Source organism: Limulus polyphemus, unplaced genomic scaffold, assembly GCF_000517525.1.
Source record: "Limulus polyphemus unplaced genomic scaffold, Limulus_polyphemus-2.1.2 Scaffold2703, whole genome shotgun sequence".
Classification (NCBI taxonomy): domain Eukaryota; kingdom Metazoa; phylum Arthropoda; class Merostomata; order Xiphosura; family Limulidae; genus Limulus; species Limulus polyphemus.
This window is the reverse complement of record NW_013668313.1, coordinates 7,114-21,503: the sequence shown is the minus strand read 5'-3', so window position 1 is coordinate 21,503 and position 14,390 is coordinate 7,114. Positions and strand designations below refer to the sequence as shown.

The window sequence follows — 14,390 nt, the reverse complement described above, 5'->3', positions numbered from 1 at the left end:
TGATGGTGTTGATGCATCATCTTTTTTCATGTTTAACAGTGAGAATAATAGAACTAGGGGACACAAATATAAATTTTGGCAGGGTAGGAGTCTTCAGCTAAGACAGTTTTATTTTTCTAACAGGGTGGTTGTCCTTTAGAATGTGTTGCCTTTTGTTGTTGTGTAGGCAGTAAACTTAAGTGAGTTTAAGAAATAGCTTGATAAGTATATGAATAAGGGCTAGCTTTAAGGATTTTTTAAAAATTGATTTATTAATAGTTTTAGTTTAGAGGATGGGACAACCGAGATGGACCAATAGGTTAAATGTCTCAAAATGATATATTAAATGTTGAATTCCTTTCACTTGCATGAATTCAGGTTTGAATAAAAGCATTTAAAATGGAATAATGCTTTAAAGTCTTATAATAGCTAATTCCCATAAACTTGTTACACTGACTCAGTGGCTACTTATATAGGGATTTTTGTATGGTTTTGTGTATTTATTCCTACTTTGTTCCTGTATTTTTTGGCATTGCCATCCCTACATCATCCTGATTTTTGTTTTAATTTTTTTTGTATTACTTGTAATTAAGTAGCGTGGACTTGGCATGCATATTTTGTACTGAACAATATAAAAGAACCCTCTCAACAATAGAAATCATTCAAACACTAATGTGTCAGAAGTGGATTATTTTGGTAAAAATAAAATCAAGACTCAGCTCCAAGAAAACAATATGTTCTTGAAACCTGATATAAAATTTAATAGAAATGATGAAACATTGAAAAAAGATCAAGAAGAAAGTTACAAATAATTAAAAAAGATCAAGGAGAGATGAAAAATTAAGAGGAAATGGGCATATTGGAGAATGGGATCATTGAATAATTTATTATTGTTTAATCACTTCAGTGTACCTGTGGCTTTGAAAGCAGATAAAAGCCTTCAGAAAAGAGAAACTGCTCCTCCAAAAAAGATGACAAGAAAAGGAAGTTGTTCTAAGTTGGAAAACATAAAAATTATAACTGAAACAATGATGAATCAACCATTGATAATAAAGTAAGTAGATGGTATCCTGAAAATGAGGATATTATGTCTGACCCTGTTGCAATAAATAGTACATTATTTAACAAAACCAGTACACAAGTTAACAGATTCATTAATGGGAAGACTTGTAACATATTGGTTAATATTAGTTCTACAGTTACCACTTTTCAACACAAGCCCGTAATGAAAGGTGGGAACTTGTCTCCAGGATTGAAACAAAAGGATGGATTGATGCAAACAGTCAAGTGATCATAAAATTCCAAAAGTTGAAAGTCACTATCACAGAGGGGTGCATCACTACACAATTTAAAGTTAGATTTGCTTTAAATCATTTCATAGTTCATGACCAAGAAATCCTGTGTACTACATGATAATTACATCACTATAGGTTGGACTTTTAGTGGCAACAATGATAGAAACACAAGAAAATGAAAACATTCAATCTAAAGTGCAACATAGCAGAAACCTTAGAGACAGGTAGTTCAAACCACAAGTCATTCATTGTGATTATCTTTAAAGAAAGATTCACCAGAAGTAAGTTAAACTGCTAAAGAGCTCAATTTTCTTCTCATGACCACTTCCACATTACCACCAGTGGATTCCCTTCACAAATTACCTGAAGAAATTCCTTCAGTGATATGACAGCAAATGTTGATAAAGTGCAGATTTCATCTCATCTTCTGTTGTTAATTGTCAAGATTTACTTTATTGTTACCAATGAAAGTTTAAATTTAATGTATTGTTTTGTTTCTTTGTGTAATGGGATTGTTTCAGGGACTTAATATTCCATGGAAGAAACATTGTTGAAGGCTGTGTTTTAATGTTTTTAATTTACATGTATTCATTTGGCTATAGGTGAGAGTAGCGTGGTTGATTTAGTGGTGGATTGATTATTGAGATGGCACAATGGTTAGTCAGTTGTCTGTCACTTTAGTTTTGTTAATATAGTGTTTATGTTTCAATAAGGTATTGGAGAGTCAAAAAAGTGTCATATGTATGAAAAAAGTTAGCAGCAAGTTAAATTATTGAACTTTAGCATCTACTATAAACCTATACCTGTCAGTGAACATTAGTTAAACCAACTTATATAACTAGTTATTGAAGAAATAAAGTGCTTTCATTATCATTAAATGAACTTGACTTTGCATTTTTCTCTTTACAGAATAATCCAAAACAAGTCAACATTAAATAGGAACCTTTATAACATACCTTCTGATAATTTTTTCTTCTTTAATTTGTGTTTGTAAATAAAACCTGGTTTTTGAATTATTGTATTTGTCTTTATTATTCCAAAGTTACATGTTGAAAAGCCCACTTACCTTCACTAGATCCTTTAAAATATACTTTATTGTAAACTGTTAATGGTAATTCCAAAGATAAAACACACCTCCATTATCTCATTAATTCCATTAATAGTTTTTGTAAGTGAAAACCCAAACATTTTGATATTGTACGTCTTATTTAGTACCTGTTCAAGTAGACAACTTGTTTATAAAAACACTTGATCAAATAGAGAAGCAAAGTGTTAAAAATAAAGTATATTACAGTCATGTGTGAATGATGATTCATATAAGTGTAACAGAAAGATTCTACATTTCATTTTTCTGTTTTCTCTTTGAATCAAATAATCTCATCTTTGTTTTGTTGTTGTTGGTTTTTCAAAGAAAAATTGGTTAATTTTACAGTGAATGACTTCCGATAAGCTAAATGAAACATATAAATAAAAAAGCAAAGAAATATTCCAATCAACATTTAGAAAAGAGGAATATATGGCAACATTTGACTTATCTCTTGTAGTAATTTTAACTATTTCTTTATATATATTCATATTTTATCGTAAGTAATCTTCATATGTATTTTATTTTTACATAATTCTTTAATATATACAAATAGAAAGTTTTTTTCCAGTTAAGAAGTTTCCAGTAACAGTAATACACATTATGGGAAGACGTAAAAGTAAAAGGAAACCTCCTCCGAAAAGAAAAGCAATTGAGGCATTGGAGACACAGTTCACATGTCCATTTTGTAATCATGAAAAGTCTTGTGATGTAAAGATGTATGTAGTAATTACATCTAACATAATAAAATGTTTGTTTTAAAATTCTGACTTCAAAATGTTTACGAAACATTTTCTATTTTATACATTGTAGGGCAGTTAGTTTTTATCCTAATGTAAAAATTTTTTTTTAAAATGTAAGGTGTATTTACAACCCTTTTGGCATATATTTAGTCAGTGTGAATAGAGTTTGTATTATAATAGGTAGTGCTGCAGCTATTAAGTCACTTTTTATTTAAGCTAAATTCTAAACATTTTAGAAACTGTTGTCAATTGGCTTTAATAATAATATTTACAAGTGTTGCATTGAGTATTAAAGTTTCATACATGTGGTGTTCTTTGTAAACACTTGTATTAAGAATGTTCTTATCTTTTTAATCATAGTCATTTTTCTGATAAGATCAGTAATATTAATTAATTTTTGTGACTGATATAACACTTTAAATATATAGAATGTTAAACTCAGAGCATTTGGCTCTGCAAGTTTTTTTAGCTTTTATCAATATTTTTAAGATCTATATTTTATTCCAAAAAACATATTCAGATGACTCTCAGGCAGGAGATTTACCTTATCCTCTAAACTGTTTTTGCCCAACTATTATTGTACTCCTTCTGTTTTGTGTTTCTTATCAGTGTTACAGTTTATTTTGTTCTGAAGTTTTCTCATTAAACTATATTGGATTTATAGTCGAATGTTCATTGCACTAAGTTAAACCATGTTAATGCAGTAGGTAATGTAATTTCTTGTAGTTGCTTTATTATTTTTAAAAATAAAATCTTGAATAGATAGTGATAATAATCATGAGAAATAGTCTGTAAAGAAAAATTATGTTTGTAATAATATATTAGAAGAAAAGGAACTTTTATTAAAAAACGTGAATTATGTAATTAATAACTATTTTGAAATAATATATTGTTAAGATGTGTAATTTAAGATTATTTATATTGTTAAAAAAATACTTTTGCAAAATATGTTTTTTTAAATAAATTTCCTGATCTGATATCTTGCCTCTCTTCACAAAATTCAAGCTTTCTCGATTTATACTGCTCTCTATTGGCGCAAATTGTTGCTTGCTACTAGCCCTGATGCTTCGACTTATTTCTGCATACTAATATGCAAATAATTATGCAGCAACCTTCCACCTATAGGAGTGTGACCTATCCTTATTGTAACTAGTGCCCTCTCTAATCTTACAGCTGTTAACCACTTTTTGCTGGGCAGTCTTATTGAATAGATGTGTTTTTGCTGGAGGTTTGATCAACTTTCTACAAGTTTTTACTTTCTTAATTTTTCTACTTCAGTTCAATTGTTATTTACTATTTTAGTTCTTTTTTCATGGAGAGTTAAGATTTATTTTATTTCTCTTCTTTTCTTTTTTTATTTCGAGAATTATGCACTCACAATTTCTAGTGGTCACGACTACAACTGCTGTTACTGCTGCAGCAGATTTACAGACCACATCTACAGGTCGGAGCTCTGGTTATAGGCCCATGACGTGATGGCTCTAGAACATTGTGAGTTAACCAATGTCACACAACATTCAGAGCCAACTGATGATTGTCCTTTCATTCCTGTTCAGGATTTGAGTGGTTGGGGAGATGAGGATTTCGACAGATTTTTTTTCTCCCTCCTGAATATACCTCTCAGTTGCATGTCATTTTGGGGAAATTGCCCAGACCTCCTCCTCCTTTTGTGGAATTCATTAATTGGGTATGTTCTGTTCTGTCCTTATATTCTGTTTCCTATTATTTTGCTTGTGTTTTCCAGTCACCAGTTCTTATCCCTGATGTTTTGTTCCTTCTGCAATTCCTGTCCTCCCCCACCATGCTTCCTTCCTTGATTGGAGCCTCATTGTGGTCCTACATTCTCATAATAACTAACATGAGTAAAGCAGACGTGGATCGTTGGCCATCTCTGATGATTGTGGTGTTTCAAACTTGTCCTATCATGGATCTGATGTACAATTCCAGATGATGTCAGGTGTTAGATGATGCACCCTGTCAGTGTGATTGTTCTGCTTTTCAATATAGGGTTTTGCAGTCACTCATTATACTGTCTCCATTGTTGCTGTCCTCAGTACTCTCCAATGTATTATTTCCCTCCTTCTAGTGGAATATCAGAGTTCTTGCCACTGACCAGTTCCTAGCTGCTGGGGTGGTGGACCATGAGGCCTGTCCTCCACAGTATGTGTAATTCCACTCAGTTGAGAGTAGAGTGATGGAATTCTCCCAGTTTAGTTGGCATGATGTCCTTCCTACTGCAGCTCTGATGTATAATTCCAGAAGCCACTAGGTGTTGGAAGTAGCACTACATTATATATATATATATATCTACTGGTTGCCTGATGTTGGTGCATGGAGATCTGGGGTTGGTGGAGCCAGACCAGCCACACAAGTCCTCACATCTGTTTGGATAGTTACCCTCCTTCTACTGTGGACTGGACGATACATTCCCAGTGCTGCCAGGTTTTGGACAAGAGATGCAAACTCATATAGCTGTCCCTCTTCCTACTTTCCACTGAATGTCCACTGGGATCTGGTGTTGTTTGAAGCTGGAGGAGACATATGAATTTCTGCAGGTGTAAGGTTCAGTACCTTTGTCCTACCTCAGATTGGATGAAACATTCCCAATGCTGCTAGGTTTTGGTGTGGAGTTTTACACACACATGGCCCCTCCACCTTCCTACTGTAATTTCCCGGTGGATCTGGTACTGGTTGTGTTTGAGGTGCATGCCTATGGAGATTGTTTATTGATATGGAAGCTCCTACGGTAGAGGATTCTCTTCCTACTGTGGACTTGATGTACAATTCCAAATGCCACCAGGTATTGGTTGAGGTCGAACTCCCATTTTTGGTCTGTTGCGCCATAGCTACTCTACACTGTGGGGGGCTTCTCCTTTGTTTCCACCTGTTTAGTGACATTACTTACAGGCGATGTGTATACTCGGCTCAGAAGTGGTGGGTTCTCCCATGGGTGTGTTGTTTTTAGTTCCTTCTCACACCCCATGATCCTTTTTTTTGAGTGCTTCCTAAAGGGAGATCATCTTCTCATCGGCCTTCCACCTGTTCAATGTGGGAGTCTCGTTTTTGAGAGAAGAGTTAAGATATCTTATCAGAAGTTAATATTTTCTTAAACTGCAAATGTATTTCCAATAGATACTTAATTCTGCTTACATTTCCCACCCATCCTCCCCACTTCCGATGTGGTTTGGTGGGATATGACCAATCTTGAAGTGGTTAACAGCTGCAAAATTAGAAAGGGCACTAGTTACAATAGGGGTAATGTTGCACTCCTGTTGGTGGAGGGTTACTGCATAGTCATTTGAATGTTAGTATGCAGACATATGTGGGAGTATCAAAGGTAGTGGCAAGCATGAGGTGTTAATGTTTTGATTGTTCTTAGTGTTGAATAACATAATGTGTTGAGACAACATGGGATCTGTTGGTCCATCTCTGCTGTCCCATCTTCTAAATAGAAACTATTGATAAATAAATTTAAAAAATCATAAAGCCAGCCCCAATTATTCATACACTTATCAAGCTTTCTCTTAAACTCATTTAGATTTACTGCCTCCACAACATCTGAAGGCAACCCATTCCAAAGGTCAACTACCCTGTTAGAAAAATAATACTGTACTAGCAGAAGATGAGTCCTACTCTGCCAAAATTTATATCCCCTAGTCCTATTATTATCAATATTAAGTATGAAAAAAAAAGATGAAGCATCAACACTATCAATTTCCCTTTACAATCTTAAACACCTCAATCAGATCCCCTCCGACTCTTCTTTTTTGAAGAGAAAACAGTTTTAGAGATTTCAACCTCTCCTTCTATGACAACCCCTTCATCCCACACACCCGTCTCTGAATCCTTTCCAACAATTCAATTTCTTTCCTAAAGTAAGGAGCTCAAGACTGAACATGGTATTCCAATTGAAGTCAAAACAGCACCTTACAGAGCAAGCTCATTACTTCATTTGACTCGTATCCATTTCTTAGCCATGCAACCAAAATTTTATATTATTTTCTAAAATGTTATGACTAAGGGGAATGCTTCAGCCCCCAAATATTCCCCGTTGTTTCATTCATGTACTTATATCTTAATATTTTTATTATAAATACATGATACATTTTTAATAGCATTTTTTCTTTTGGAATAATGAGTAAAGTATTTCTTACTTTAAGTGTTCTGAATTTCACACATAAAATATGATTTGATAGATATTTTCAAATCTAATTACATTTTCTAATGTAGTTTTTATTTTGTATATTTTGGTAGTGAGTTCACAGGTTCTTGGTATTGATTACAATAATGCAATTTTAAATATATATATATCTGTGATGTACAATACATGTGTTTAGAATGTATGTGGAATTGTGTTCATTTAATATCTGTTGAAGTTGTGTATAGTAAGATGCTCATCTACCATTTCTAGAATTCCTTTTGAAGAAATAAATCTTGTCAGTCTTTATTATACATATGGATCATGTAAGTTGATGTGGATTTGAAAGATGTTTTTTTAGTTAGTTTATTTATTATGTTGGACAAGTCTTAAATCCTATATGCTAATATCTTTAAATCAAGCACACCCATTTAGAAAGTTAATACTTGTGAAAAAAAATAAAAAATATTGCCAATTTTCTTTCAGGGATAGACAAAGAAATACTGGACAGATTACATGTAGAGTATGTATGGAAGATTTTCAGACATCAATAAACTGTATCCTTTATATTATGTAAGTGTTCTATTTTAACAACTATTTCATGGTGAAACTAGCATATGTTTTGAAAAAATCCCAAAATAAATATTTAATAGCACATTGTTTGGAACTATGATATCATAGTAGCAAAACGTGATTTTTCTTAATAGTTGGAAATTTGTTTGGTCATTTGTAATAAATATTACATGTAAAATTAAATGAACAAAACAAATAAAATTGCTTGTTTCTGAAGCAAAAAATCACTCTCATTTGTAATGGTAGCAAAGTAATTAACTTGACTAGTAACTAATAAAAGCATATATGCAGGATTAAAATAGATGGTGTAAAAATAATGAGGGATTTAAATTTTAGAAAAGAGTGTGTGTGTGTTTCAGTTCAACACATGTGTATACACCTGAAACCTTAATATTTATTCTAACAAACTCTTGACAAAAGTGTTATTATTACCAAAACCAATCAGTCTTAAATCTATTTTAGTTTTAATAATCTTATATGATTACCACTATTACTCACTGATCTTGAATTAACTAATTATTAATTTAAATGTCATATTCAACAAGATGATGAAAAATGAAGGCTCTTACCAACTTAGCTAAGGTAAAACTATCAGTTCCTGCTATTAAACCATGTTTAACTTATCAAACTGACATGTCCAAGCAGCAGTTTTCTCTCACAAACTAAATTTCTGTCTACTAATGTTAAGTTTGTAGGTTTTTTAGTTGAGCACCAGTTCTTCATTAAGTCTCACAAACAAATGCCTGTACTGTGTAAGGTAAATGATTAATCCATCAACTATAGATATTGTTACGTCTCTGTTCGTTAGTTAATTTTCCGTAAAAATTCTTACCGAAGAAACTTTACCGATACAAGTCCTTTCTTAAATAAAACTGGTTTATTCTCTCTGAATACAACTTTGCGGTACACTTAGTTTCAACAGTCACTCTATAGCAAACGCTATAATTCACAACGAACTTCTCACGTGCTCAACAATATTCTCTCTGACTAGTTCAGTTACTCATTCACTGTCCCATCACGTTGTGACCGTCTTATATATACAAGACTAACACATATCTATTAAATGCTAGAGCATTCATGAAGGAACAGGATATTTCTAGAAGGATGTGGCGTGATACTAGTCACATGACCTCAATGATGCAACAATATTAAGGTATCTTTCTTAAATATTGAATGTTTACTTTTATAATATGTTTGTTCCTAAACATATATTAACAAACAGGAATAACTGCTACCTGTATAGGAACACTTGTGTTAACAAGTTAAATTAGTTACTTGTAAACCGTAATGTTTTTTGTTTTGTTTCTTTAATTTGTGTAAAAGGTTTTTATGAACTGTTTTACTATTATGTCATAAACAATATCTCTAGTGGATCTGAAATTCTTAATATTTTAAAGTCCTTCCCAGAAATCCCTAAAATTTTATAAATAGCTCTAATCCTAAAATTAAAAAGAATTTTTATTCTGATTATCTTTGGGTGTCGATTTGATGATGATATCAACTTTTTCTTAGTGTAAGTAATTGGTAGATGTTGTTACGTGTTAGAATTTTGGATAGTGCGAAGCCGAGTTAACTTATAATTTAAATATAGTAGTTAAATTGTACTTTGGATTTAGTATTTAAACATATACTGATATTTTAGTCAATTTACGATATTTGCCAACAAGATTGATACACACCGTTTTTGTTTTTAACACAAATACGTTTTAATATACACACAACAATACAATTTACAATAACAATTATTACAAATAGTTATTACAAACAAAGATTTATAAACAAAAGTTTCACAAACTTGCAAACAATATAAAATATTCTTTCTAGTTTGGAACTCCCTTGATATCTTATTGAGGGTTTACTATGAGCGAGTTAATTATGAGTTGATGTACGTACGATTCGCTAGGAAGCTAGCTAGCTTTGTACTTGGCCACACACACTAGGTTTTCCACCATTAGTTATGTAATGTTTTCGTAAAAATATTAATGCCCGATGAGAATCCACTGAAGTTAGACGATTTGTAATGGTCGAAATTTATAAATATTCCTGGTCAAATAACTTAAGTTTTCAGATTGATAAGAATTATAAATATCACAGTTATAGCTTTTGAAGTTTATAGCACACTGATTATAGTAAACTACTAATAGACACACTCTACTTGGCACGGTGGTTATATTTATAGCTGTAGGAAGGTTTTCTAGAAAATTCAGTCTTACATAAATCAATACTGAGCTACATTTAAACGTTTACATATGGAGATATATTATTGATTCTAACTCTCGAGAATCTTCTACAACTTTGTAGAATAGGCGGGAGTTTCGCAATACATATTTAACACTATAGGCTATGCATGTTTTAAAATATAAACTAAATCTAAACAACGTTCATATTAAAATAAATACATAACAAATTCGTTACAATGTGGACTGAAAAAATATTGAGGTAAGTTGTTAATAAATAATCATACTCATCTACATCTCCAGACAAATGTTAACTAAGCTGGTCGTATCAATTAACTATATTTTAATAGTTTATTACTAATAAGTACTTTATTTCAAAGTATTCTTATTGCTATTAAAAGAATGTATTTCAACATGTTGAATGTTCACTGTAATGTTTCCTAATAAGTTCTTGTAACTCCCTAAATTTTTCTATGAATAGACCTAAATTTATTTGTACAAATAGTTTTCTTGGCTGGTAAAGCATGCAAAAGATCTGATGCTTATTTTATTGAATATTTCAAAATATGACTTGGTTTTGCTATTTTGTTCTTATGAGTTTTAAAGAACATGTAAGAAATAAAGCAAATGTACTAGATGATTATGAAAGAGATTTAAGAATTGAACAAAATTGACTGACCTAAATATTTAGTGTATTATAGCTTTAAAAGAACCACACTGTAGCTTTTGTGTATGTTTTAAATATAACGTTTCTAATGTTCTTTGAAAATCATTGAAGATGGTATATAAAAATATTTTAGGTAAATATATTGTAATAGAATATGTTGCAAACATCTCAAGAAATGCTTAGTCTGTTTTTACTAATTAAATATCTTAATAAACAAAATAAATTTAACTGTTTTGACTAAAACTTGTATAGCTTTATTTTACCAAATTCTTTCTCTTTTTTTCATATATTTATACTTGTTTGTGTTATGTGGTTGTGATATATATGGTATTATAGATTGTAAGTATGCTGAAATGAAACATTTTATTTCTGATGTATATAGATATTGTTCTGATACTTAACTTTGCACATTATTATAGTATATTGAATTTTGCAGATTTTCTACACTAACATTTTGTTATTTAATGTATGATTATAAACTTTTTGTTATTACAGAGACAATTTTATGCATTTTATCACAATTTTGCTAACGATTTCATGGATGATCCTACTTCATTAATTTTGGATTTTAACTCTTAATTAATAAAGCATCTTTGTTGCTTAAGCTTCTTTCATCATTACATCTTGCCAAAATCCTGAACAAATCACTCCTTACTCTGACATTATACTAATGCATGATATATTCTTTTATACTCAAGTTTGTTATCACTCAGTAGATTTGCATGTTCTCACACTCGAGTTAGAAGCTGTCAAGTGGTGGATCCTATATACCTAGTATCACAACTAGGACAAGTTAATTCATAAACAATATTAGTTATTTTTTGTGCAGAAATCTTATCTTTAAATTCAAAAAAAAATATGCTATCTACATTCAGGCTTGAAAATAACTCTGGTCTACTTGAGGGTAAACTATGGAAAAAAGGTTATTCAGTTGTCTTCTTACTGAAAGAAAAAAAAAGTTTCCCGCTGAATGGCAATACCATTGAGGTTGATAATTTTAGCACACTTATGATCTGTTGTTTTATATTTGAACTCTCCCTAAATACATTCTTATGATCTTGTTTGTATATATATATAGTACCTTAGTGGGGACAGACTGGATTAGTTACTGTCTGAATGATCTTACATAGTGATAGATTTAATCATTAATCCATATGTATTTGTTCTAAATGACCAGATATTTTTTTATGACAAACATGCATTTGATATAGATACAGGATTCAGTTATCCATAAATGACTATGAAAGTAAAGTAGGGGTTGATCATAACAGGAAACAAGGTGACAATTACTGAACACGGAACACCTGTATTTAGAGTGAATAACAATTCATGAACGTTTCTGTGTTAATGACCTTCACTTGTTATAGGCAGTTTTTCTGAGAAAGATCTTCACAGTAAGGATGAATATATAAGCTATAACAGATATCCATAGGTCATCAGAGTGATTATACTACACTCATATTAAGTCACAGTGCTTCAAAATGAAGATGCATAGAAATATCATTAACATGTGGTGTTTGCATATACAAGAAAATAAATGCAAGTGCAAACCTTGAAACCATGTGAGGGTAATGACATAATACTCCACTTTGATTATGCAATTTTTATAATTATTGATGACGTATAAAATAATAGGGTTGTTAAGTTTAATGTACATATAGTTGTTTTGTTTAACAGTTTCATGTCTGCCCTAACTAGTTTATAACCTTTCATTTATCATTTGGTAATGCATGCTATTAATATAGTAAGAAGTAATTATCAAATTTGAGTTTACTGCTGACTCTCTGTGGGACTATTTATAAGATAGACAAAGTCATAAGAGTTTATTTAGAAGGATCTTAGGTATCAAAACAGAGAGCATGAATACACACAAATTATTGATGTTAATGATATTGCCATTCATGGTTTTTAGTAAGAACATCAAATAGACTTGAGGTATTTTCAATCCTGAATGTAGACTGCAACTTTTTTTTAATATGGAGATTTGTGCACAAAAAATGTCTAATGTTGTTTATGAATTAACTTAGTCCAAATTATGATTCTAGGTCCAGGATCTACCACTTGATGGCTTCTAACTTGAGTGCAGGAACAGGCAATCCTACTGAGTGATAACAAGTCGGTATGTATATTAAAATGTCATGCATGATTATAATGTAAAAGTAAAGATTGATTTGTTTAGGAGTTTTGCAAGATGTAATGATGAAATAAATCTGCACATCAAAGAGACTTTATTACTTAAGCAGTTAAAACCCAAAATTAATGAAATAGGATTGTCCAGGAAATCACATAAATTTATAAAACAAACAAAAGTATGACTAAATGTATTTTACACCACATTTTTTATAGTGATCATACAGTGAGCAAAACATGTCAAGAAATAGCTTTTATTATTTTACACTATGTTATAAAACCACTAATCTTCAAATGCTAAATATATTGACAGCAAGATTTTATTGCAATAGCATAAGAGCTTTAGCAAGAACTAAATTTACATTATTAGTAAAGAGGACTCCAAGTTTTATACAAACACACGTGTGGTGTAGCACATTACTATTTTATATCTGGTATAAACCATGAAAGCAATAAATTTGACCTTAATAAAACTCCATGTGATACTAATGATTTCATATTTTTAAAGATGCCAACCTGTACTTTTGTTTAATGTGACTTGTCTTGTACCATCATCAGGAAATTTCCTTTAACTCCTGTACAGATCTGTCTGAACCAATTGATGTTTACAGTGATTGGATTGATGCTTGTGAAAATGCTAATCAATAAAGAAAGTGGATGTAAAGTTTGAAAATATATCTCATTTAATTACTTTGATCTGAATTATGAAAATCATTGTATGAATGCATTGGCCACTACCTTTTATCAGTTTTTGAGAAACTAAAATTAGAAGTTTCTCAAATGTAAGCAATTTAAATATGATGTTAACAAAAACTGATATCAAATCTTTATTACATTAACTTTATTAATTTTTTTTTTACCATAAAGTTTGTGGTACAAAAATTCTTTGTTTTTGTGTTTAGTAACTTTCAGGTGTGCATGTATAGTCAGTATTTGTTTCCTAAATGATAATGTAATTTTATAAATGTACAGTGGCAGTGCACTTTACATTAGGAGAAAAATGAGAAATGACAATTTAATATATATGTTTGTAATTTTTTCTATGGCAATTACTGTATTAATGGTTGTCATATTTTTTGTATTCAAAAACAAATTTTCAGGTATAGAAATGTATGCCTGAAAGGTCAATTTCTTAGTGAATGCACTTATATGTTATGATGAATTATGGAAAATATTTGATTTTTGGTGCTGGAGTCTCAAAGTTCCTATGAAATATATCAGATTCTATAAACTTGAAAGTTGCATTTATTCACTTTAAAGTTAAGAAGTAAATCTTTCCTTCATATACTTGGAATAATTAACATCTTGAAAGAACAATATAAATGCAGTTTTTTCATTTGGAAGTCTCTCACTCTCAGAAACATGGTCCATCAGATCAGAAGATGTCATCAATTGTTACTACTATCTTTCATTTAAGAATGAGTACACATTTTATTTGAAATCTCAATGACAGTAGGGATAATGTCAGAAAGTGTTGCTTGAAAGCTGTAATAAAGTGAACTTTACAAATAGAGATTGACTATTTGATATATATGTGTGTGTGAATAAACAGAGACATCTCAAATGTAAATAGACACCATGATGTTTATTCAATAGTCATTTAT

General features: G+C 30.9%; 1 protein-coding gene across 7 annotated transcripts in view; it reads left to right on the top strand.

Moving 5' to 3' along the window:
- Positions 1-14,299, top strand: part of LOC106467677 (transcription elongation factor 1 homolog) — a 20,948-nt gene extending 6,649 nt beyond the window's left edge. For 2 of the 7 annotated variants that reach the window (XM_022395882.1, XM_022395883.1), the window contains exons 2-4: positions 2,930-3,077; positions 7,726-7,812; positions 12,702-13,349. In XM_022395882.1, coding sequence (XP_022251590.1) covers positions 2,930-3,077; positions 7,726-7,812; positions 12,702-12,765 — 299 coding nt within the window. In that variant the 3' untranslated portion in view covers positions 12,766-13,349. Of the gene's footprint in view, positions 1-886; positions 1,034-2,914; positions 3,078-7,725; positions 7,813-12,701; positions 13,350-13,369 lie in introns of those variants that run through there. The other 5 variants (XR_002612457.1, XM_022395880.1, XM_022395881.1 and 2 more) reach the window with 5 other exon arrangements.
- Positions 14,300-14,390: the final 91 nt, after the last annotated feature.